At 36.2% G+C, this 27907-nt stretch overlaps 1 protein-coding gene across 2 annotated transcripts; it reads right to left on the bottom strand.

Moving 5' to 3' along the window:
* Positions 1-4421: 4421 nt before the first annotated feature.
* Positions 4422-27117, bottom strand: COQ3 (coenzyme Q3, methyltransferase). Of its 2 annotated transcripts, none has more exons than XM_028510933.2 (7): positions 25125-27117; positions 14448-14574; positions 12316-12468; positions 10193-10292; positions 8542-8784; positions 6100-6259; positions 4422-4906 (listed from the first exon to the last, which is right to left on the bottom strand). In XM_028510933.2, exons 1-7 carry the CDS (start codon positions 25231-25233, stop codon positions 4695-4697), a joined length of 1104 nt encoding a protein of 367 aa, XP_028366734.1. In that variant the 5' UTR covers positions 25234-27117; the 3' UTR covers positions 4422-4694. The 2 variants fall into 2 exon arrangements, with proteins under 2 accessions (XP_028366734.1, XP_035880406.1); XM_036024513.1 differs by lacking the exon at positions 25125-27117 and adding an exon at positions 19715-20016 and having other exon boundaries at positions 4423-4906.
* Positions 27118-27907: the final 790 nt, after the last annotated feature.

The raw sequence follows: 27907 nt of genomic DNA on the forward strand, positions 1-27907 counted from the left end.
GCCAGGGTGCGGATCCAGGCCACCTTGTTGGAAAAAGATGAGGGGAAGAAGGAGATAGCTGAATAAAGACAGATTAAATACTTTTCAGAACTTCAAGAAATGCAGTATTTACTTAGGTTCAAGTGTCAAAGTCATAAACAACATAGATAGATGGAGGAACTGTCCTGAATTAAAGGAGACTAAGAAGACATGGCAGTTTAATGCAATGTGGGATCTTATTTCCAGAAAAGAAAAAAAAAAAGACACTAGTAGGACAATTAACACAGTCAAATAATGTTTGCAGATTAGATGAGCATGCTGGATCAAAGTTAACTTTCTGATTTTTATCACTGTATTGTGGTGAAGATGTTAACATTTGGGGAAGGGGAGTGAAGGGTGTATGGGGACCCTCTGGATTACTTCTGGAAGTTTTTTTGTAAGTCTGAAATTATTTTACAATTATGTTAAAAAGCAAAGTTTAAAAAAATGAAGATGCCTCTAAAAAACTGTTCTGTTATTAAAATTCAGCATACTTGTCAAAAACCAAATAGTGAGGTTTGAGAAGTAGGGAGAAGCAGACTTTGCAGGGATCTGGCAGCCATGCTGAGGAGTTTGGAACTCTAGTTATAGGGGCAACGAGAAACCCTAAAGGGTTTTAAGAAGAAAGAGGTTGGGTGTGGGCCCGTTTATCATGGAGGGTCCCAGAAGGAAACAGATGGGACCATCAAAATAAGATAATTTGAGATTTATTTACATGAGTCTATAAAAGTATGGGCAGAGGGAACCATCCAACTAAAGCCAACAGGTGAGTGGGTAGAAGAAAAGGAGATTTCGACTGACACAGAGCGGTTAGTCAGAGGGGAAGTCATGCAAATGGAGGAGAATGTTGAAAGGACAGGGGTGCTTAACAATGTCAAATGAGAAAAATAACAGCTGAAAACTGGATAAAGTCACACGGTCAATTTGTGACTTTGGCAAGAACTGTTTCAACAAAGCAACGATAGAGAAAGGCAGACTAAAGTGCATTGAGAAGTAAGAAAGTGAGAAAAATGGGGACAATTCTTTTGATATATTCAGCTGTGTTGGGGAGGGAAAGATAGGACACTTCACTCCATAAGCCTTCCAATCTTCCACTGTGGAATCCACCGTAACAACAGGGACCCCTTTAATAAACCTCTAAGGCAACGCCATTCCAAAGAATGATTCTTTGTAGAGTCTTAAGCTTATCTACAAAATTACTGTTAACAAATCATAATCAAATCAAACAACATGTTAAGCCTCACTATCCAAATGGCACCTGCTTTCCAAATCCAAACATGATCTTCAAAATGTAGAAAGTTGCCTAAGATCACGACTGCAAAGTATTGTCATTTCCATTTGAGGGCACTCAGGCATGATGTAGGGGATAAACAATGTGACATTTCTAGCACCTCAACAAACTTCTAGACATAAATAAAAGAATTAAAGAGCATATTTTGTGATGTTTTGTCTTCAGGAAAAATATAAAGATACAAATATAGCAATGTTTTACATACCTGCATAACACTTATTTTCCTAAGAATATAGCAATTTAGGGAAAAATCAAAGCTTCAGTAACAACAATTATTTTTGATTCTAGTCTCCTAACCAGGCTAGTTTCTAGAATTCTGTTTCCAGAAGGTTCCTCCAGTTCAATGAGAGTTTTGCATTTGTGTGCTGGGTCCTATTGTTCCTTATGGAAGTTTTGGGAAAAGCGAGACCACTTGCTTCTCTCTTGCCACCACCTGCCTGCTGTGTGACCCTTCCCGCCATCATTTGCTGCTACTTCTCAGTGCTGAGAGCTCTGCACTCCTAACACTCGTAGTCCTTTGAGCCAACTTTCAAACCCAGTGTTGGCAGTTTTTATAATTATAGCTACACAGAGCAATCTGACTCCCCCACAGCACTAGGCGGACCAGGTCATTGCCCAGCTTCCCACAGCTGCTCCTTTCAGCCCAAACCAAGGTCCCAGGCAAATTCACTTTCTTGCTCTCTCCAGCCTTGTTCTTGTCCCTTTTAAAACAAGTGTGCAATCTCTTTCGCTGGACTATCAGCCATAAAGTTTCCATCATTAATTCTTGCAAGGGACTCTCGTGAACCCCAGCTCCTGCGGGAAAGTTTGCAGATTAAACTCCCGGCCATAGCCCTAATTGTTAGATTACTACTTTTCAAAAGCAGGTAGTTCTCAAAATTAACATTTTCCACCTGGGCAATCCCCACTCTACAGATGCATTTTTAAAAATGTGTGGTGTCACTCTGACCAGTGTGGCTCTATTGGTCGAGCCTTGTCTGGCAAAAGGAAAGGTGCCATTCCAGGTCAAGCACGTGCCTGTGTTGTGGCCCAGGTCCCCCACTGGGGGCATGCCAGAGGCAGCCCATGGATCTTTCTCTCACACACCGATGTTTCTCTCCTCTTTCTCCCTCCCTTCCCTTCTCTCTAAAAATAAACCAAATCTTTTTTTTTTTTAAAATGTGCAGTGTCTTTTTGAGACTATTTCCCCTGGAATTTGATTAAAATTGGCCTGAAAGATGAAATTAGATTATAAACAGAGGCACACAATTTTCATATGTTCATTCCATAGCCAGTCAAGTGAAACACAGAAGTAGCTATTACTGAATGAAGTAATCTAGTGATTACTGCTAGATTTTCAGCACTTAATGTACACTTTCAATAACTGAAAGTTACAGCTTTTGTTTTAAAATAAATGCACTTTGTTTGAGGAATTGTTTTTTAATCAGTTCCATTACATGTTTCTTAGATTAATCTTTAATACCAACTTTTTCTTCCTAACAGATAGAATGAGAAAGCTTTGTTTTGATAATAAAACTTTCAAAATTCAGACTAAGAATCAAACTTTTAAATGCAGACCAATGGGAGCTTCTAATTTTTTTTAAAAGATTTTATTTATTTTTAGGGAGAAGGGAGGGAGAAAGAAAGGAAGAGAAATATCAATGTGTGGTTGCCTCTTAAGCACTCCCTACCTGGTCCACAACCCAGGCATGTGCCCTGACTGGGAATTGAATCAGCAGCCCTTTGGTTTGCAAGCTGGCACTCAATCTACCTAGCCACACCAGCTAGGTCAGAGCTCCTAATTTTTAGTGCCCTAATACACTTTCAACAAATGTCCTTACACAGCAATGGACTTCAGAAAGAGCCAGAGACTCACATAACTCAAGAGGCAAAAAATACATTTCAAGTCAACCCCTCTAATTGTAGGAGGCCATTCTGCATGGCATGGGCCCAGCTCCCACTCAGAGATGCACAGGACCCACGCCCACAGATAGGTTCTCCTGTGAGGAATCAGGCCTGCAATGTACCTAGGCCGCTATGAGTCTCGCTTTTTGCTAAAACTCCCTCACCCTGAATTGAGGACACTTACTGCAAAGTAACTTCCTAAAATCCATGCTGAACCTTCCAAGGATGAGTATAACCAGTTCAACAACTTTTGCCTTTTCATTTGCAAATATCCCTCTTCTGTGATGTGATTAGCAGCATCGGCTCCTTTGTTTTCTGTAAAAGGTAACCACCTAATAAAGTGAACCTGTGCATAGTAAATGAGGACTATCAAGTAATGGGCGGAGAAACCCAATAAGGCCAGTTGTGGCGGAGGCCTCGGCTTTTGCTCCCCTTGAGAGAAAAGCCATGCTGTCCCTCTTCCTCCACCAGACTCCGTAATCCGTGTGAATGTCTCATTTCATCCATAATGATTTGGACACTGCAGGCTGGTGTCTGCATCATCTAATTATAAAAATTAGTTGAAAAAGGAAATTTCCATAACAAAATTTTTAAACTGAGTTTTTAAAAATCCTTTCTACCTAAAAAAAAAGGCACCATAAAAACAGTTATGGAACTATATAGAGAAGTATGTCCAGCATAATCTGAATTTCTTGATTTTAATGTTTAAATCCAAACCCAGCACATATTTAACAATCCATTTGCTTTTCAGCAAACTAAAATGTAAAGGAAAAAATAGCCCTGACCAGGTGGCTCAGTTGGTTGGAGCGTCATCTCAAACACTGAAAGGTTGCGAGTTCAATCCCAGGTCTGTGCATGTACGGGAGGCAACCGGTTAATGTTACCTCTCACACTGATGTCTGTCTGTCTCTATCTATCCCTTTCTCTGTATCTCCATCTCTCTCCCCTTTTTCTCTTTCTGAAATTAATAAGCATATCTCCAGATGAGGATTAAAATAAATTAATTAATTCACTAAATAAAGAAAAAATATATTTTATCTTTGCAAATATAAAATATTTTGAAAACTTTGAAAACTTTTTGGTTTTCATCAGTCAGAAGCATAACTGCCTTTAACCAAAACCAGATAAAAGAACACAGATAACACAGATTCCTTCAAGTTAAAACCATATGATATAGCATATATGGATGGGCATATATGATGGAAAATATATGTACATAATCTGTAAAATAAGCAAAATAGGCACACCCTATATATATAACAAAGGCTGAGGAACATAAGCTCCTAAATCACACAATCCCTGGACAAAACTTTTTTATCCATAAAATAATCACCTACAAGTAGCTATTAGATGAAACAACAGAAACTTTTATCCAGGGTTTTTGGCCCTTTTTATTGACTTTCTTTTCTGCATAATCCTTTCTCAAAAATCAGACTGTGTATTTTTTGTATTTGTAAACATCAGGCTTTCAAGCCATATCACTACAGCCCTTCACAACGATTCATTTCTTCAGCTCGTCATGTACAGCTGGGCTGGTGGAGGTGTCAGCTTGGCGGTCTTCTGTTTCTCCCTTTACAACAAACCCAGCAGGCACTGGGTGCTCCTGTTTCACGGCATGAGCTGCATAGTTAAGGCTGGTATTTTCACTCCAATGCCAATAACCTGAGAAGGGGTTGTAGATCATTCCCACCACAGTTTGAACTGACAGACCATCTGAAAACATATCACAAAGAGTAGATTTAATAAATATTTGCCTCCCAAATGCCAAGAGTCTCAGGCAATTCTCCATATTAAAAAAACATTCCTAATTCAATGGGCAAGAAATACTTTGTAAGCATGTGCTGATCATTCTTTACTGCAGCATAGGACATAAACTCTAAAGTCACCTGCTTGGGTTCAAATCCCAGCTCTGGAACCTATTAGGTGACCCTGGGCAAGTCACTTCACCATTCTGAATTTCAATTTTCTCACATGGACAGAACATTTATCCTGGAGTTGTTAGAATTACATGAGATATGTGTATAAAGTAGCACAGCACTTGGAATTTGGTAAGTACTCAATAAGCATTAGCTGTGTTTAGAAAATACTTGCCAACAAGTAATGGTTCCTATGAAGCATCTTCAAAACATTTTTTAACTCTATTTTCAACAAGGTGACTTGCAGAAGTCTTTAGAACTTACTACTGCATTGGGCTGATAATATTCCAAGTAAAATCAAGTTTACTGATATACAGTTTTATGAACAAAAACCATGAGACATACATGAGCCTAAGTACTTAACAGGAATACCAAATGCCAAATAAATAAACTGATAAATGTTATTGCTTGACAGGAATTCAACATATAAATCCAATGTTAACAGTGAGTGCAGCCGAGCTAGGCATCACAAGGCATACAATGAAGAGACATAGTTTGACTTTAAGAATGTTACAGGCCAGGAAGGGGCTTGAAGACACCAAATTAACCATTGTATGAGGCATGCTTTAAGTAGCATAAAATACATAAAACTTGACAAGGAAATTCAAAATATATCTGAGTATGGGGGGGGGATCCAAAAAAACAATACATGAGCGAAGCTGACACAAGGAGGGCTCAACGGGACAGGCTCAGGGCATGTAAGTAATCTACATTTGCATCATCCTTAAACAAGTGAGAGCTAAACAGCCAAAAGGTATGCATGGGTCACCTATGATTTGCTTGGCTCTGGGCTAGGTGCCAAAGTGAGAGAGAGGCAGTTTCTAATATTTAACCCTCAGGTCAAGGAGTTTAAGATCCAGTTGAGGAGATGAAACAAACATCCAAAGACTGTGGCCTCTTTAATTAAGTGCTATGTTGTGTGATTAATAATTATAAGTGCATTAAAAGTTCAGGTAGGCCTTGAAAATTGGAAAAATTCTTAATACTCACTTGATTCCAGAATGCTCTCTAGATTTTCGGGTGAAACAAACTTCTCCCAGGTATGAGTACCTTTTGGTACAATGCCTGCAATCTGCTCTGAAAAAACAATTCCCAAGGCATAGGACAGCTGTGTTTTGTTGATTGTAGTGATGAATAAAGAACCGCCAGGCTAAAACACAGATGTATAGAAGCAAAATTTTAAATGTCAAGAGCATCAGTTAGGTAAAGGCTTGGCTTCCCCCACCCTCCTCCTTCTTTCTGAATAATTTAAGTGTAGTTAAGATACATAAGTATGAATAAAATAAAATTTACCAAAACAGCATTTTTTTCTCTTGGGAAATTCATTACTAAAGGCAATCCACTACTGATACACTCACTGAGTTTATGCAACAGTGCTTACAACTCTTAAAATCATACATTACTATGACTTATATTTATGGTATATGCATTGCTTTGTACAGATCAAATGCTTTATAATAAAAGTATAGAAATGGGATTAGGCTGCTCTTCCTTGTGTCCACATTTATGATTTAATATGTGTCCATGCTGTTTTCTCTTAGGTGCTGAGGCTGTCTCACTTCTTTGGTACAGCATACAGCTACACATGCAGGTGGGCGACACCAGTAGCTGTTCTTAGACAAAAACACTAATATTAAGGTTTGAAAATGTTTTGATTTCATTAGTATAAAGCAGGGATTTTCAACTGGTGTGCCTCAAGGATTTTTAAACCGTGCAATACCTGGCTATTTAGTCTGGGACACTGACCTCTTTTCCCTCGGATTGTCAAATAAAAAAATAACAACAGCCAACACAACAATAGCCACCTGGTGTGAATAAATCAAAATTATTCTGATTTTTTGTCAGATTGGCAAAAGTTATATTTTTTGTTGTGCTGCAGAATATTAGTAATTAGTTTATGTTTGCCATGAGATAAAAAGGTAGAAAGAATATAAAGAGATCAAGATAATCATTTTAAATGACTACAAACCATTTATGCAGCTGTTCAGTCTGCCATTTTTTAGTGACTATATTTAGTATTTCCTATATTTATTCCCACAAATAGCAAGGGCATTAGCACCTCCTCCCTCTTTTACACATTCTCATTAGTCTAGTGGGGGTAAAATGCCAAAGAGACTCTGCAAAATAATCATATTACTACATACAGGGTGGGCAAAAGTAGATTTATAGTTGTTTGTATGGAAAATACTACAGTAATTAGTAAATAACAATAATAGAGGAATAAACTCTGTGTTTTGCACACTCACAACTGTCAAGCTACTTTGGTCCCACCCTGTATGTGCATATATAAGACAGAGAGAAAGAATACATCTCAGATACCACCCCAAACCAAAACTAGGAAAGGGGAGGCCCTGAAATATTGCCAAGCATACTTAAACTAAACACTGGAATATCAAACACGATTTCATCACACATCGTAACTTTTCTCTATAAAACTCCAGTACTCTAAAATATCTTCTTAAAAATCACTTATGAGTCAATTATATCTCAATAGAGCTAGGAGAAAAATTGTTAAAAGTAGGGGAAACTAGGTGAAGCATATATGCAAACACTACAATTTTTTGCTGTTTTTTAATAAATCTAAAATTATCCAAAAGAAAAACCATTTAAAAAAAATTCTCTTTAGGTAAGGGCTAAGCATTGCATTCTTTTAGCTCTTGACCTTAGGGTGTTACCTCTTAAATGTAAAAACAACAGAGTTATAGAGTAATAACAGCAATAATACTTTAGGGATATTTATTAAAAGAAAATTTAGAATCATTTTCAGAAGACTAAGTCTGTGGCAAATTATATAAGGATAATAATGGGAAAAACAATATTTGGAATCAAAAGATGTAGCTTTAAACCCCACTGCAGTATCTAGTGACCTTTAACTTAAAAACCAAGTAACTTTTGACATCTCCCAAATTCTGATCTTCACTGGTCAAAGGAAGTCATAATGTTGGCCTTACCTTCCTAACCTGGTTGTAGGTCAGACCAGATGAGATCATATGCAGGAAGTATTCTTTTACAAGCTGAAAACTGTTATACATATCACCTACAGAGTACTTGACAAATGCTATCTAAGTCAATTTATGCTAATAATGATTTTTATTGATTTTTAAGTATTAATCCAAACGAATTTTTCCTAGTTACTGTCAGTCAATGTCTATTAGAAATTTAATCTAGACTATGCCAATGGGAAAACACCACTATAAATCTTTTGGATGTATTACAATGTTCAGCACCAACATTTTTCAAGCTCCCTAAACATCAAGACACGGGATATGGAAAACCCCAGTACTAAGGGCAACCTGAGAGGCAGAAGTAATCCCCAGCAGAGATGCTGTTCCCTATTCATGGCTTCCAGGTTTCAAGTATTATGAAACATTGCCATGGCTACATATATACACTGAAAAGAAAAATCAAACAAGTAAACTCCGTAAGTCTTACTTTTAACACTTGACAGCAGCACTGTATAAAAGTTTCCAGATCAATCACATGCTCTACAACTTCAGAAGCTACAACAGCATCGAACGTTTCTGCAGTCTCTTCCACAATCTCTTCTAGGGAACACGCTCTGTACTCTACCCTCTTATCCAGAACTGGATCAAATGACTTATGGTGCTGTGCTGTCTCAATGTTCTCATCCACAGGATCAATTCCAATAACTGAAGCCCCAAGCCGCCCTAGAGGCTAATGGTATAAAAAAACTGTTACCCTCAGGAAGAAAATAGAATGTGTGTTAGCAATAAAAAGCTTATCAAAAGGCAACAAGATTAACCACGAGGGGATAATTACTGGAGATTGTTTATGGGTACAAGGAAGTTTGATAAAGCATCTTTTCTAGTTTGTACACATATGAAAATTTCCATGATAAAAAGCTGAAAAGTGAGAGCAATAATCACAACAACAGAAAATTCAGCAAGAACTACTTGAGAACTGTAAAAAAAATGATTTATATTCTCCAGGTACATTTAACATGCACATAGTATTGACATGTTTAAAGTATAATAAATGTAACATTATAAAAACAGCTGATTTTCTGATATTCAAATTGTCAAATTTTCTTGATAGCTTTTTCAGCAACCGACTAGGAATGATTGATACTTCGCAGCTAAGCCTTCTTTCAACTTTTATATTCAACCACTTCCCATGAAATGCCCAAGTTTTTAAACACGGTTTTAATATTTATCAAAACTCACATAGCATTTATTTTACAACTCTTTAGTTAAACTATTTTAACTTCAGAGACATAAGATTTGCAATAATACACTGAAAAGATTGTAGAACACATAACACATACAACAAAATCTTATTCATAATTTGATACATCACCTATTCTTGATTCTAAGAAATGTATTTTCACATATTTCATATTTCCTGAAATGTTATAATTGATATCAGAGAAACCTGCCCACTGACGTATAAAGAACATGCTGTTCGTGCACGTGGACACTTAGCTATGCATCAAACGCCTCTGGCAGCCTCAAAACGTGCTCTCGTGGACCTCGACAGCACCACACCCCGCCGAGCCCCCACTTACACTTATATCCTACACTGCGGCTTCAAGTACCTTTCAAAGATCAGATTATGGTGCAGCATTGAAACAAAAAGTTACTGTGTTGATAGAAGAATGCAAAACAAAGCTGAAGAGCATAAATTTACTATAAGCTAAAGCAAATCTTCACAGAGAGAATGGGCATTCTTCCAAGTACTCTAAAGCACCTGAGAAGGGAAAAGTTCCATAAGCAGGCAAAACTGTTAGGTTTTGATATTAAAGAAAAGGGAAAAGAACAGCTTGTCACTGCATCTAAACCAGTGGAAACTGCCTAATCTCTTGGAGTAGAAGAGACAACAAAATTGCCAAAGTCACTATTCAAATGAGTAGTGCCTCATTTTTGTATAGAAAAAAAATCCCTCGCTATAATTTTCTGAAATTTTTATATTTAAAAAATATATTACTTTTATAATCATAAATATTTTAAAACATTAGGCATTTTAATAAACAATATTATTTGTTAAAAGGATAAATGAGGCATAAGTCCCCTTCTTAAACTTTTTTTCCCTGTTAAAAATGGCAGGAGAATTGTAAATCACTTACTTCAGTTAACAATCCACCACCACAGCCAACATCAAGAATCTTCATCCCAGACAAAGGTTTTCCTGGCTGGTGATTAGCAATTGTTTTTAAAAGATTGTCTCTTTTTAAAAAATTCAAAACATATAAAAATTATATCAATTAAGTCTTAAAATGTACAATTTTCAATAAAATATTTAATTCATTTTAAACAGATTAATGATTTGGGGGTAAACCGATCTTTTATTTTCAGCATTAAATACCTATGTTTATAGGATATTTTTCATTTATTGATTTGAGAGAGAGAGAGAAAGAGCAGGAGAGAACATGACAGAGCAAGAGAAGCATCAATTTGTTTTCCCACCTAACCGGGGACTGAACCCACAGTCTTGGTGTATCAGGACAATACTCTAACCAACTGAGCACCGAGCAGGACAAGATATTTTTAATAACTAAAAGCAGGAGGTTTAAAGTAAAACTCTTGAAGTAATCTAGCAATAATTATGACCTAATTATTTTAGTTAATCTAAAGAAAAACTTTTCAAGTAGTCTAGTTTACATTAACCTAATCTATTTGCCTGAGATATCATGTCACCTACTAACTACACTGTCGGTACTGCTACACCCATTTCATGTCTGCGACAAACAGGGTACTTCACAGGGCTTAGAAGAAGCAGATTGGAAATCTGTATTTTCAGAATTTGCCTGTATTCCCTTCTAAATTGAGTTTCTTTTAATCTTCTAAGTTAGTGGTATTATCAGGACCATGTAAACAGGCATCCAAATCAGGTGAACTTAATTCTAAGATAATCATAGCAATGCTTTACTACATGGGCAAACATAAGTGCACATACACACAGTATTGTAAATTAAACTTTTAAGTTGGACTGCATATGAATTCTCATTATACTTATTACATAAATGTTATATACCATAAGGATATCTTAGGATATCTTTATTGTTATTAAAATTAATTGACTTCTAAGAATAACCTAGATAGTGGTTAAGTAGATAACTTAGCAATGTTGTAACACATAGAAAGGACCCATTTCAGCCAAAACGACTCTTTTATATGATAATGTAGATAATATCACTCCCCTTTGACAGCTTCCAATTATACTAAGAATTAAGTCTACACTTCCAAACATAACTCGTACTGCCTGGCTGATCTTTTTTACAGTGGTCTGTATGAGATGGTGTCCCAGTAGTTTGAACAGAGTGGGTTTCAAGCTGAAAGGATACTAGAATTATATGGAAGGTTTTCTAAAATCCCACATAGTCTGCAACCCCACAAAGCAGTAGGTCCAGAGTGAGACCTGAGAATTCCGTATTTCTAACAAGTTCCCAAGTGGTACTGATGTTGCCAGTCCAGGGCCTACACCTTGAAAACCACTATCTAATCTAAAAACCGACATTTCACTTTCTCTTGGTCTTTCAGCGATCCACAAATTCAGTGGTAATAAAAGGTGCTAATTTCTCTGAGTCATTAAAATCCAATCAGGAGGTTCCTTGATATTCTGTGTCTATTACAGTGCTGTGTCCATGTCAGTTGCTTAAAAATGTTTCATGATCAAATAAATGAACAAACGTAAGAATGAATGAACAATTTCTTGAAAAAGGGAATCTAATGAACCCTTCTTGCCTGTACCTCTGACAGTAAACTATAAGTTCCTGAAGTACATGACTATGTTTTGAATGATGAATGTTTCAGTAGCTTCTACAGTGTCTCGCCCCAAGTTCTGTACAAGGTAAGTGCTCGATAAATATTTGCCAATGAGTATTTGTTGAATTGAGCTATCTCCATAGTAGTTCCTTTATCAGGACTGCTTAAAAATCAAAGTTGCTATAAAATGACATTAATGCCATAGGGTCCTAATTCCTTTTCATAAGGATTTAACTCTAATTACCAGATTAGATGTCCAAAACTGCTTCAAGTTAATTTATAAAAGCAGCCTAAAAGTTGGATGATGTTATTTAAAAATTAATGGTTTCAAACAATGGACATTGGAAAGAATCTCTAATTTTTTTAAAGTGAACTTAAACATGGCATTTTGAACTTAGGTATAAACCAAGAGAAAAATGAATGGAAAAAATCAATTATTAAAAAGACTTGCATTTTAAAAGACTTAGAATTTGTGTAGTATTACCTAATAAATGGCACCCTCAGGTCATTCATAGAATGAAGAGGTGCATATACTCCTTGCTCATCCCACCATTTGTGAGCCAGGGCCAGGAAGGTTTTTACCTCACTGCTATCTACGGTGGTTCGAGAAGTACTGTATGGTCTTGTCCAAGGGTATCTAAGAGGTCAAAATAAAGGAACAGGCAAAAACTGGTGTTTTTACAAATGTAACATGAATATATTATATAGAAAGGCATTCTAATTTACAATTTATTACATTCTAAGTTACATGTATTGCTCATTTTTGATGCTTCAAAACCAAGTTTCCTTATAATCACACTGCTTATAAATACACCTTTATTCACAGATGAAACAAAATTAATTTGCTTTCAAAGTTAAGTTACAATGAAAATGAAACTATAAAACTTGGCCTTCTGAGTCACATTTAATAGTAGCAGTAGTAGCAGCAGTAGCAGTAACCATTTATTGAGCATTTACTAGATGCCATCACTGTTTAAGAACTCAACATATGTCATCTCATTTACTCTTCCTGACAACTTTTTATAAGGTAGGTATGTACTACTACTACTAACTCTATTACATAGATAAGAAAAGGGAAGCTCAGAGAGATTAAGCGGCAGAGCCAGGATTTGAACCCAGGTGCCCCATCTTCTCCTCTTCATGTCTACTGCCATCACCCTAGTCCAAGCTCCCATCATCTCTGGTTTGAATCATTATCCTAGCCTTCTGATTAGTTTGCCTGCTTCCTACCTCACCCTCCTCCAATCTGCTCTCCACAACATGGAGAGAGCAGTTCAAACATGGTCTTCGAACTGACCACGTTTGCCCCTTCCTCAGGTACTTTGACTATGTTGTTGCCTCTCCCTGGAACAGTACTCTCACATTACCCCACCCCCCTTATACACACTAATTCCTTCTCAACTTTTAGCTCTTAGTTTGAGTGGAACATCATCTAAGAAGTCTTCCCTGATTCTCCAAACTGGGTCATATTACCCTAATTTAAGTCTCATACAACTTCATACTTTTTCATGGGGCTGTGTGATTATTTGATCCTGTCTCCCCACTTCACATAAGCACTATGAGAGAAAGCATGGACTGTCTTGCTCACCACTTTATACCTGGAACATTTCCTGGAACACAGCTGGTGCTCAGGAAACATTTGTCAATTGACTAATCTGAGGGAGGAGGCCCAGAAAAGTATATAATTCAATTAAAAAAAAGTTTTTTAACCAGATGGGATCAAACAGGGACTAAACAGGGATCAGACAGACAACTATACCAAGTTCCAGATCAAAGTACATGATAGGAAAATCCTCCACAGGTTCTTGGGTAAAAGAGAATAAGGTTGTTACGTTAAAATAGGTAGTGCCATTCACATTTTTACTATGTTTTTCTTAGCTACGTTCTACTGGGATTATTTATTATCCTTTCAAGAATTAAATGTCACTCTTTAATATTATCTTTTGAATATTACCCTCCTTTTACATGCTTCATGCAAAGGCTCAGTAATCAAGGACTAACTTACAATAGGTAACAGAAGATGGTTGCTCAGTTGACTATAATTATGATTTCACACACACCCAATCTTAAAAGAGCTAGCTCATTTACAAGTAAAACATGCACTCATACTTTAACCCCATGCAATATTTTTTGCAAGATTATAAATTTATAATAAGAATACAGAAAGAAATTACTTTGACTCTATCTTGCTACCTTGTACACTTACTTATCCATCTTATTTATCATACTATTTTATTTATGTTGCACCCAAATCATTGATAATTTTAAGCACTGTATTATTTCTGTCCTCTCATAAAGATAACATAAGGAAGTAAAAAGTACTTCTCCAAATCACAGAGTCTTATATTAAAAATAAAAGCTGTCCTTGAATATGGATAAAGGGTATACTCTACACAGAGTATTACAATTTTTCTACACAGTATTACAATTTTCCTGTGGGTTTGAAATATTCCAAATTCAAAAGTTGCTGGAGAAATAAAAATATTTAGATAAAAAAGTACCTTAATCAAATCACATGAGCTATTAAATACTGACAGTGTTTATTAAGCACAACCAATATCAAACTATTATTCACATAATTATGTAAATATTCGCCACAGTAATGAATAAACTTACCTGTAACTTTTCATTGTATTCAAGCAGGCAAAATTCATTCTATAGGATTTGAACCACATAATTCTGTATTCACTGAAAACCCATGGTTTAAGTTGTTGAGTCCAGCTGAACTGATTTGGTAAATAAACTGAAAAAAAAAATTAAATGTCTAGAGAAAGAACAGTGTGAATTCTTAATATACTTGTACTTGAAGAAACTTTTATATGGCAATCTTATATTACAATGATAAATAAAAGGGTTTATTCCTAATTTTGGATTTTATTCTAAATTGTAAAATGTCTTAAGTATTAGAATCATCTAATTCTAATCAGACATTTCTGAAACTGTAACTAGTAAAAATAAGTAATGCATCTGTAAAAGTTTTACATGCCATTAATTTTTCCTTCCACATTATGCTGCATAAAATTATTTAACATGATATTCAAATTAAAAAACTACATTAACTTTCAAACTAGGGTAATATTGGTTATGAGATTATTTATCAAAACTAGTTCAAATTCTGTCACTTCCATTTAGCTACATGAAATGGACTTATATGTATGTTCAACACCCTTCACACAAAAAAAACTCATAAAAATCTTGAAATAACACTCATCCAGTCTGTATGTTCAAACTTACAGAGCGACCTCCTTTACGAACTATTTACTCTGCTGCAGAACATTCAGTTGTTCAATTTAAACAAAGTAAACCTTAGAGCAAAGAAAATCACCATGATCATTCCATTATGATAAAAAGGACAATCCACCAAGAAGATAAAGCAATACTGTGTATGTGCTAGACAACAGACTTTCAAAACACATGAAGCAAAAATGGAATTGAGAGAAAAAATAAATCTACAACCATAGCTGGAAACTTCAATACCCTTTCTCAGTGATTGACAGTACCACTAGACAGAAAATAAGCCACAATACAAAAGAACTGAATAACACAATCAACCAATAAGATCTCATTGAAATTTATAAAACATTCCATCCAAACAAAAACAAAATGTACATTCTTTTGAGCATGCATGGACCATTCATAATGATAGACCATATCCTGGGATATTGAACAAACCTTCACAACTATAAGATAAGTGAAATCATATGGACCACAGGTGGCAAACACAAGGCCTGCAGGCTGAATCCGGCCCTCCACTTTGTTTTATCCGGCCCATCACCTTGTCTCTACCTGGTGGCAGCACCAAGCTCTCACTTAACTGTTAACGAGTAGTTACATTTATACAGTCCTAAAATTACATTCAGCCCTTTGAAGGCAACTGCAAGGCTGATGTGGCCCCTGGTGAAAATGAGTTTGACAACCCTGATATAGACTATGTTCTCTAACTGTAGTGGAATCAAACTAGAAATAAATAACACAAACATGAAAAGAAAAAACACTTAGAAATTAACACAATTCTAAACAATCCATGGGTCAAGGCATGTCTCAGGGAAACAAAACTGAAATAAATTAAAATACACAATATAAAAAGTCTGTGGACATAATTTAAGCAGTAGAGAGAAGCTTATAGCACTAAATATGCATATTAGAAAAGAGGAAAGGTCTCAAGTCAACAATCTACCATAAGTTATTGTCTTAACAAACTAGAAGAAAAGTGAAATAAACCCAAAGCAATCAGATAAAAGAAAATAATAATAAAAGCAGAAATGAATAATATTTAAAACAAAACAGAATATATCAAATAAATCAAGCCAAAAGTTAATTCCTCTCAAAGATCAATAAACTTAATAAGGTTCTAGCAAGGCTGATAAAGAAGAGAAGACCTATATTACCAATGTCAGGTATTAAAAAGGGGATAGCACTATGAACCCAAGAGACATAAACAGGATGATAAGGGAATACTAACAACTCTACACAGAATTTTCTGCAATTTAGACAAAATGGACTAATTCCATGAAAACCACAAACTATCAAAACCCATACAAGATGAAATAGGTAGCCTGAATAGTCCTATAACTAGCAAAGAAATTGAATTCATAGCTAAAATCTCCTGAAAAATACATCTCCAGGCTCAGATTGCTTCACTGGTGAATTCTTTCTACCAAACACTTAGAGAAGAAAATAAAACCAATTTTACCCAATTTCTTCCAAGAAATAAAAGAGTGAGGAACACCTCCCAGCTCACTTTATTAAGCCAGCATTACTCTGACACAAAAAACAGACAAAGATGGGACAGCAAAGAAAACTGCAGATCAATTTCTCTCATGAACAGACATAAAAATTCTCAGCAATCAATAAATATAATCCAGAAACATATAAAAAACACTATAGTACAACCATGTGGGACTTACTCCAGCTATGCTATGCTAGTTCCATATTAGAAAATCAATGTAACTTACATATTAATAATTGAAAGAAGAAAAATAACATGATTTTATTAACTGATGTGGACAAAACATTTGACAAAACCACATTTATGATGAAAAATTCTCAGCAAATTAAGAACAGAAGGGAAATTCTTCAATCTTTAGGGCATCCATAAAAATCCTATTGCTCACTTAGTACTTTCAAAACAGTGAGAAACTAAGTGCTCTACCCCTAACATCAGCACCAGGGCAAGATGCCTATTCTCTTGATTCCTGTCCAACACAGTACTAAAAATCTTAGCAAGTACAATAAAGAAAAAAGGAAATAAAAGGCATACAGAATAGAAAGGAAGAAATTAAACTGTGCTCATTTAAAAATAAAACAAAAGCTCTCAGAACTATTATGTGAGTTCAGCAAGGTCAGATTATAAGATCAACACACAAAAAAGTCAATTTTTTCTATCTACTACTAACAATAAACAATTGGAAAGTAAAACTGAAAATGCTATACCATTTAAAATCAGTCCAGAAAAGAATGAATTACTTTCATTGTTGTATAAATGTAACAAAACATGTACAGGGTCTATATGCTGAAAATTGACATAAAACACTGATAAAAGAAATCGAAAACCACTTTAACAAAATCCCAATAGCCTCTTTTTTGTAGACATAAACAAGCTAATTCTAAAATCTGTATGAAATGGCAAAAGAAATACAATAGCTAAAACAATATTAAAGAATTATAAAATTGCAGGAATCACAACACCCAATTTTAAGACTGACCATAGAACTACAGTAATGAAGACAGTGTGCTACTGGAGGGGGACAAACACAGCTCAGTGTAGCAGAAGAGAGTCCAGAGTTAAAGAAAGAAAAAAATTCAACTGTTTTTTTTCAACAATGGTGCAAAAACAGTTAAATGCAGGAGAAACAGTCTTCTCAATAAATGATGTTGAAACAATTGGACAAAGAAAACTTCAACCTAAATTTCATATCTTATACAAAAATGAACTTGAAATGGATAATTGCCCTGAATGCAAACCTATAAAACTTTTAGATGAAAATATAGAAGATCTTCGAGACTTAGGGTTAGGCTAGGGTTTTTACATCTCACACCAAAAGCACAATCCTTTTATAAAAAGTGATTAAATTAAACTTAATCAAAAATAAAAATTTTTGCTCTGAAAAAGACCCTATTAAGAAAAAGAAAAGTCACAGACTGGCAGGAAATATTTCCAGAACACATGTCCCACAAAGGACTTCTATCTGGAATAGGTGAGGTTATTCTTTGAACTCAACAGTATGAAGCAAAACACAACTCCCATGTTTTTAAAAAAGCAATCCAATTATAAATGGACATGAACATACATTTCATCAAAGAGGATATACAAATGCAAATAAGCACATGAAGCAATGTTGCATATCAATAGCCATTAGAGGAATACAAAGGAAAGCTGCTATATACCTATTACAATGGCTCAAATTTAACCACCCTGATATTACCAAGTGTGAACCAGGTAATGAGGCAAGTATATCTTTTATATATTGCTGGTGGAAATGTAAATGGTATAGACACCATGGAAATCAGTTTAGTAATTTTTCATAAGGTTAAACATACATTTATCACACAACCCAGCATTTGCAACACTAGGCACTTATCCTAGAGAAGTGAAAGCTATGTCCAGACAGAAATCTGTACAAAAATGGTCATAGTAAGTTTATTCATAATAGTCAAAAACTGGAAACACCTAAAATACACTATAATAGGTGATGGGTTAAACAAACCATTGTGGTATATCTGCATTGTGAAATACAACTCAGAAATAAAAAGGAATGAAGTATTGCTACATACAATTTGGATAAATTTCAAGCGTATTTATGCCGAGTTGGGGAACAAAAACAATTTCAGGAGGTACATACTGTATCATGGTTGATTCCATGTTGAAATGGCAATGTTCTATTAATGAAGAACAGATCAGTGACTGCCAAGGGTTAAGGCTGGGGTTAGGGTCTGACTGTAGAGAAGTAGTAGCTGGTAATTTCTCCGTGATTATGGAACAGTTCCATAACCTGATTGTAGTAGTTGTTATACAAACCTCTACATGTGGTCACACACATATGTACAGAGTGCATGGAATGGTGGTAAAATCCAAACTAGGTCTGTAGTTTAGTTAATAGTATTTATTATACTACTGTCAATTTCCTGGTTTTGACAATGTACTATGTATGATTAAATAAGATGTTATCACTAAGGAATTGGTGAAGGGCATATGGAAATTCTCTGTACTATTTTTGCAACTTATCTTAAATTGTGAAAAAAAAATTAAATTAATTAAAAAGTACAAAGGGGCTCACTACAAAGCTCTCTAACTCCTGACTCTAGTCATCCAGTTTTCCTCTTTGGAGGCAATCAGTGTTACTAGATTTGCATGTAAGCTTCTAGAGATATTTTATACATATGCCTCTTTTGTATATCAGTTTCTCTCCTATCTTCTTCAAAATGTAGCACAGTATACATTCTTCTGTACCTTAGGTTTTTCACCAATGTATCTTTTTTAAAAAATCTTTTATTTATTTATTTTTAGAGAGGGAAGGGAGGGAGAAAGAGAGTGAGAGAGAAACATCAATGTGTGGTCGCTGGGGGCTGTGGCCTGCATCCCAGGCACGTGCCCTGACTGGGAATCGAACCTGCAATGCTTTGGTTTGCAGCCTGCACTCAATCCGCTGAGCTATGCCAGCCAGGGCTCACCAATGTATCTTAAAAGATTTTTTCATAACAGAACATAAGGAGCTTCCTTTTATAGGGCCGCATGCCTATCTCATAACTTACTAAATACCTTCCCTATTAATGGATATTTAGATTATTTCTAATTTTTTTTGCTATTTCAAAAACATAAGACTGAATTACATGCACAATTACATATGAGTTACATATGATATATATCTATAGTTTGAGAGTACCTGTAGATAAAATCCCAGGAATTGTTGTGTCAAATGGCAGCTGCATTTATAAATGTGTAATTGCCACTGACAGATGTTTAATTCCATGGGTAGTATATGAGTATTTCTAGTGCTGGTTTCCCCACAGTGATAACACATTTGAGAGTCACCCATGTAATGTATTATCAAATATTTTTATCTTTGCTAGTCTAATAGGTGAAAATGTTATCTCAGTGTAGTTCCAATTTACCACCAGGTTAAGTGTCTTCTCTTAAGTTTGATGGTATGTTGATTTGACACTTCACACTGGAGAGAATGGCCATCATAAACAAGGCAAAAAACAAGTGTTGGAGAGGATGTGGAGAAACAGGAACCCTAGTGCATTGTTGGTGGGATTGCAGACTGGTTCAGCCCACTGTGGAAAACAGTATGGAGTTTCCTCAGAAAACTAAACATGGAACTACCTTTAGACCTGGCAATTCCACTGCTAGGATTACATACTCAAAACCCTGAAACACCAATCCAAAAGAACCTATGCATTCCAATGTTAATAGCAACACAATTTACAATAGCCAAGTGCTGAAAGAAACCTAAGTGCCCATCAGTAAATGAATGGATCAAAAAACTATGGTACATTTACACAGTGGAATACTAACAGCAGGAAGAAAGAAGGAGCTCCTGCCTTTGCGACAGCATGGATGGAGCTGGAAAACATTATGCTAAGTGAAATAAGCCAGGCAGTGAAAGACAAAAACCATATGATTTCACCTTTAAGTGGAACCTAATCAACAAAACAAACAAGGAAGACAAACAAACAGAGAGTAACCAGAGGGGAGATGGGAGAGGATAATGGCGGGGGGAAAGGGTGAAGGGTTTTCAGGAACACATGGACACATGGACAAAACCAAGGGCGGTGGGTGGAGTCAGGGGAGGGGATGGCTGGGGTGGTGGGGAGTGGTTGGAGGAAAAGGCAGACAACTGTACTTGAACAACCATAAAATACAAAAACAGAAAAATAAATTTAAAAAATCAACCCATAAAGTTAAATAAAAAAAGTTTAATGTTATCTTGGTTTGAATGTTTGTGTCCCTATCCCCAATTCTTTTAAGTATATTTTATTGATTATGCTATTATAATTGTACTGATTTTTTCCTCCCCTTTATCCCCTTCCTCCCTGTGCCACCCCCTCACCTTCCAGCTTCCTCCCCCACCACAGTTCATGTCCATGGTTTGTACATATAAGTCCTTGGCTTCTACATTTCCTATACTATTCTTAACCTCCCCCCCTGCCTATTTTGTGCCTACTTATTCTGGTTCTTATTCCCTGTACCTTTTCCCCTCACTCTCCCCCTCCCTCTCCCCACTGATAACCCTCCTTGTGATCTCCGCTTCTGTGATTCTGTTCCTGTTCCAGTTGTTTGCTTACTTTTTGTTTTTTAGGTTAAGTTGTTGATAGTTGTGAGTTTGTTGTCATTTTACTGTTCATAGTTTTGATCTTCTATTTCCTATATAAGTCCCTTTAACATTTCACATAATAAGGGCTGGGTGATGATAAACTCCTTTAACTTGACCTTACCTGGGAAGCACTTTATCTGCCCTTCCATTCTAAATGATAGCTTTGCTGGATAGAGTAATCTTGGTTATAGGTTCTTACCTTTCATGACTTGGAATACTTATTTCCAGCCCCTTCCTGCCTATATGGTTCCTTTTGAGAAATCAGCTGGTAGTCTTATGGGCACTCCTTTGTAGGTAACTCTCCTTTTCTCTTGCTTTTCAGATTCTCTCCTTATCTTTAATATTGGGTAATTTAATTATGATGTGCCTTGGTGTGCTCCTCATTGAGTCCAATTTCTTTGGGATTCTCTGGTCTTCCTGGAAGTCTATTTCCTTTGCCAGATTAGGGAAGTTTTCCTTCATTATTTGTTCAAGTAAGTTTTCAATATCTTGCTCTTGTTCTTCTCCTTCTGACACTCCCATGATTCGGATGCTGGGATGCTTAAAGTTGATCCATAGGCTCCTAAGCCTCCCCTCATTTTTTAGCATTCTTGTTTCTTCATTCTGTTCTGGTTGGATGTTTATTTCTTCCTTTTGTTCCAAATCATTGAGTCCTGGTTTCCTTAATTTCACTGTTGGTTCCGTATATATTTTGCTTTGTTTCACATTGTGTAGCCTTCATTTTTTCATTTTGCAACTGAGCTCAATCAATTCTATGAGCATCCTAATTACCAGTGTTTTGAACTCTGCATCAGACAGATTGGCTGTCTCCTCATCACTTAGTTCTATTTCTGGAGTTTTGATTTGTTCTTTCATTTGGGCCATATTTCTTTGTCTAGGGGCCTCTGTTACATGTAAGGGGGTGGATCCTTAGGTATTCACCAGGGCTGGGCAACCCTCTTTGCTGCACTGTGGCGCTGTTTGTGGGGGAGGGGTCTGAGAGGGAACAATGTTGCTCTTGTCCAACTTTCTGTGATTTCCCTAGTTTCCCACAAGCGGTTTGTACCCTTTCAGGTGCTGATTTGCAGGTAGGTGGGTTTGTGCATGTTTTAGTACCCTGTGAGTCTTTCCAATGAACTTTCCTGTCAGGTTGGGAGTTTCTTCTGCTGCCACAGTCCCCACAGATTTTGTAATGCCTGGGGTTTTGAGTCTTCAGTTTCCTAGCACTGACAACCTGGGGTTCAGTGTCTCACCCCCTCACTGTTCCCCTGGGCTTGTCTGAGCTTGAAAGTGGGATTGCCTGCCCTGGTCTGCCAGCAGCTGCCACCTTGCTTCTTGTCCTCTCTGCCGATTTCCACCCCTCCTACCATCTGGATGAATGTTTCTTTAACTCCTTGGTTGTTAGACTTCCATGCAAGTTTTTCTGGCAGTTATGGTTATTGTTTTTAAATTGGTTGTTATCCTTCTTTTGGTTGTGTGAGGAAGTGAAGTGTTTCTATCTATGCTTCCATCTTGCCCAGAACCTTTCAAATACTTATCCTAGACCCCAAGTTGAAGGTATTGGATGGGCCTTTGTGAGGTGATTAGATCACAAGAGTAGAGTCCTCATGATTGGTATAGTGCCCTTATAAAAGAGATCTCAAGAGGACAGAGCAAGAAAGCTCCATCTATGAACCAGGCAGTGGACTCTCACCAGACCCAGAATTGTGGGATTCCCAGTCTTCAGGGTTATAAGAAATACATTTCTATAGCTAATAAGCCAACAGGTCTGAGGTATTTTGTTACAGCAGTTCCAATGGACTGACAAAAGGTTATTTGTATTTATATTTCATGTCTTGTTTTATCTGAAGTATCTGTACTACCTTTTATTTTTATTTTGTTAAAGATCTTTATTTCTTTTTAGAGGGGACAGGAGGGAGAAGGAAGAGAAACATCAATGTGTGGTTTTCTCTCAGGACCTGGCCTGTAACCCAGGCATGCACTCTGTGCTTCTCAGGCCAGCACTCAGTCCACTGAGACACACCAGCCAGGGCTGTACTACCTTTTAAAACCCAGTTGAAATACCACCTACTTTATGCCTTTAGGTAGGTAAAGGAGATATTATTAGAGAAACATGTAAACTGTAATACACAGGTAAGGATATATATAAAGTATTATTATGAAGCTGAGCCTTAGAGATTTTAGCACTATTCCTGCTCCATGCTCAGTGATGACCCCATCTTCTCTCCTCACCTCTCCTATATTTGGCAAATTAGTCCCTTAGTCATCAGTATTGTCAGAATAATCAAGAGCTTAAAAAACCGCATCAGCACAACTGAGAGAAACTAATTCAGTTTGTATTAACAAATAGGATGCTACCAATTCCTTCTCTACGTTGAATCTGTGATCATTCCGGTATGAGATTTTAAAAGAATGGGGAGAGATTTCATTTACTTCAAAAGTCATTTATTCAGCTCCTATCAGTAAATTAAGACCCTAACCTGCCAATACCTACCAGCAATCATCACTTATTATCTGGATTACCAAGGCTTCATTGAGCCTAGTCTTGCTTGCCTCGGTGCTACTTTCTACACAAATGCTAAGTGTTATTTCTTAAACACAAATCTGATTATGTTGCTCCTTCTGTAATTTCCTACTGTCCTCAAAGTCAATCACAAGAGGTATACCTGGCCTTTCATGGACTTGTCATGGCCTAAAAGGTCTCCTGTCTCATCCCTTGCCACTCTCTGCCCTCATCTCCAGCCTCCAACCCACACCACTTTTCAAGGAACACTTTGCTGTTTTCCAGAAACCTCCTCAAAGATATTCAAGCTGGTACCTTTGGCCACTCCTGCTTCTAAAATTGGCCAACTCCTTCAAGACAGCTCCCTAAATATCTGTTTAAGAGGGTCCCCAAATATGTATTAGGTGCTCCTTCTATGTGCACTTCCATAATTTGGAAATATTTATATTGTATTTTTTCTAAATTTCTGATTATAAAAAACATCTTTACTTTTAAAAAACTGCAAAAAGTATATAACGAATGATAAAATGAGAGATCACCAACTTCACCACAGGTAATCACTGCTAAAATTTTTATGTATCTCTAGCCCCTCTCTGTATCTCCATCTATATATCTCTAATTCATAACACACACTGATTTGTAACACTTTCTTAACACTATACCCTAATCATTTTTCTAGGTGGATACACATTGATTTAAAACATCCTTTTTATTGGCTACACTTTTTCACTGTATGAGAATACCAACTTAACTCTATTGGAGGGCCTGCCTTTATGTTTCTCTCTTTCTTATTATATAAATCATAGTTGTATCCTAACATTTTTTAAAGAGACCCTTGAGCTATCTTTCATTTTAAAATTCCCCGTGTCTGACATACAGTATTTATTAAATGAGTTTCATGTAAAGGATGAACTTAACTTTCTAGTTAACACTGGGAACAAAAAAATCAAACTGTCTTCCACAAGCATCAGGTTCAAAACGTTACTTTCTTAACCTTTGCCAATATGCTCCGTTGAATTAACCTATTAATCAAAACGTAGAATAATTGCTTTAAATTCTTTCTGAAAAGAGGCAAGTACAAACCATACACAAAGACAACGTAACTAGTAACTATAAGCAGCTGGTGTCCCTTCCCGATGTGGCAGAGGAAGAAAGCCTACGACCTTGAGACTCCGCCGGGCACAGCGTAGTCGCCAGCTCCTAAGGAACTCAAACAAGATGAGACAAAAGTCAGAGGATCTATGGCGGCGGCCCGCGGGCTGCGCTCTCCCCGACCAACACAAATTCTAGGATATTTTCCCCAGCCTCTGGGAAGAGAAAAGCGACAGCCCAGAAGGGCCATTTAAGGGACAGTGAGGGCCGGACCGAAAGTAATCAAGGGTCTTTTAAGGATCCCGCAAGGAGCCCGGCGACAGCCCTGCTCTCTCCCGCGCCTGCGCACAGTAGCTGTTACGCACGGCGGACTGAGTGCGGGAAACCTCCACACATACTTACCCGCCGACGTGGTTAAGCGAGAACAGTCAGCTTGTGTACCCTGGCACCCCGACTTAAACACTCCTAAAAAAAGACTCCCGGAGGAGCTTAGCTTGCGGGTTCCCCACATCGCGCGTAGAGGACCAACCTCTTTTCCGGTCCCTCCTGCAAAAGATCCCCAACAGAAAGGTTCCGAGATCCACTCTCGCGCAGCCGGGAGTCAATCAAATCATGGTTGCATTATTAGTGGTTGTTATATATGTATGGACTAGTTATTCTTCACCCTCAACATGTCAGATTCTGCATGCACTTAATCTATAGAATGTTCCTATCATAAACTAATTCAAGATCCTTCTATTATGCCTATTCTTTGACCGACCTCCTCAAACCTCATGGTCAAAGTAGTCTTCAATCATGGTACTGCTTTGTGCTGTGACCTAGCTTTTCTTTATACCCTTGTAGCTCTATTTCATATATAAAAGATGTCTCCTAGGGCATTTATATTTCTGTAATACACTCTTAACATCATAAAAGCATGTAAGCACTTCTCTAAAGGTAGAAATGTGTCCATTTTTAAGGTATTCAAATGTCAGAGGGCCAGAAGTCTAAATTGAGTATTTTCTGCAAGTGATCTGAAAATATTCTGAACACACATTATACAGGAGACTGTTAATTACTCAGGTTAGGCAAACTTCATTTAGAGTAAGAACGATGATTATGTAACATTTTACCTTTAAATGCATAAAAGCCTTTCCTTGGGTAAGAACAATTAATTTCCAATATTAAAGGTAAAAATATGATTGTACATTTTCAACAGAAAGTGTCAAATTGGTGAAATGTCACTTGAATTATTACAATTTACATAGCTCAGTAATGGTCTTTCACTTATGGCTTCTTAGTAAAATATTGACCTCCTCCTAAGAGTGGCTGGGGACTTGAGTCATCTCTTCAGAGCTCCTTTCTCAAGACAGCAGAAAATATCTCCAGAAAATATCTCCACAAAATATCGTTTAGCATGTGTAATATGTATTTGTTGGGGTGACAGATCCAAGGAAAAAAAGCAAAGTCCAAGTATAATCAAATAAAGTTCTAAGAGCTTTATTTAAATGTATTTTTTTTTAACGCACCACCTCACTGGGCTTCAGATCTTTCTCACATTTTCAATTCAACAACAAAAACAATCAGTAATTTGTTTCTACTAACAGAAAAGCTTCTTGAATACCTACTAGTGTGACTCAGGCAAAACTAGTTCATACTATTTTTCTCTACAAATATTAAAAGGTTTTTCCAATGACACTTAAACCTGAGTTGTGTTGAAAGGACTAGCGGTTGTTAAGTGGTATATAGCCATTGCTGGAGTTATTCCCTACACCAGCACTTTAGTATCACCCATAAATGTGTTATCAACTAGTCTACATTTCACTATAAAACTAAAAATCTACTTAATATTTTGAAATTCAATTTTATATAAACATTTTTCATTTAAGGGTAACGTGCTCCCTTAGAACAGTTTTATTCCTTTAAAATGATACACTACTATATCCACTCAGAGTTTAAGTGGTAAGTTTTCACATTTACAAAATTACACAAAAATGGTAACTAGAATTGTTAGGATAATTTTATCTTAACTTACCATAATCAAATTGTGGCAGATTTAACTTATGTGTTTATAGAACTCTCTATCTGATAAGCCTTTATGGTATAAATGTAACTCATCATACATGAGTTATTTTATGACTAATAAAAAGACCATTTTCTCATTCAGGTTTAGACTTTATAATCAAATTCTACTTTCTATTGAAGAACTTAGGGCTTTTAAGAGTTCAAAATTTTGGAAATAATCTAATTCTACCCTTATACAATTGAAGAAATTAAGGCCCATAATGATTAGTTATTTGCCCCAAACTCATCAAATAGCAGAGCCAGGACAACCCAAAACATCACTATTTCCATTAGACCACGCTTAGTACCATTTTAAAAACTTCACTAAATTAAAATAGATTTTTATATATGTATGTATACATATAGTATATATGTACGTGTGTGTGAGAGAGAGAAAAGCACTCAGTTTAAATGAAAAGATTTCCGTAAGACAATTATTATAGGGACTTTGGAACTTACTTAATTCCTATGTAAATATTCCCACATAAAATTAGAAATCTCACTTATAATTAATTATACACCATGTGATTCTCTGAAGAAACAGAGTAATTCCAATACTAAAAAAAATGATTATGTTTGGGAAATTCACCTGTTGTGTATATACCATTAGAAACAGATGCTTAAAAAAAGGCATTTTACAATGGCAGAAAACATATACACTAAGATTCCACACCAATCTTTATTTGTATTTTGGGGCCTGAAACAAAACTTATAATTACCTCTTCCAAATTACATTTTATTCTCTTAATGGTGTGGTTTACCCCCATTCCACAAGAACAAGTATGACTAATACACTAGAAATATTTTTTAAAGAACCTCTTAGACCGTTTTTATTAATCAATCCAGATCAATCATTGTCTCAAAAACTGAATCTATTATAATATTCTGGTGGTGTCATTTTAGAAGACTTCATAATCAAATTATATTATTTAATTAACTTATGTGTAAGTTTTAGCACTCACATCCCAAACCATGGAAGCCCTATCTTATAGTCTTACCACTCAAGGTAAACATACTTCATTACATGTCAATGAAATAATGAATTTTCTGAATTATCCATAAAAGTCTGAAAAACCCAAACATTTAATTATAAACACTAATATGTCTACTAATAATCACACACACCATGACTGTGTTCTTAA

This window comes from Phyllostomus discolor, chromosome 4, assembly GCF_004126475.2.
Source record: "Phyllostomus discolor isolate MPI-MPIP mPhyDis1 chromosome 4, mPhyDis1.pri.v3, whole genome shotgun sequence".
In the NCBI taxonomy this organism is placed as follows: Eukaryota; Metazoa; Chordata; class Mammalia; order Chiroptera; family Phyllostomidae; genus Phyllostomus; species Phyllostomus discolor.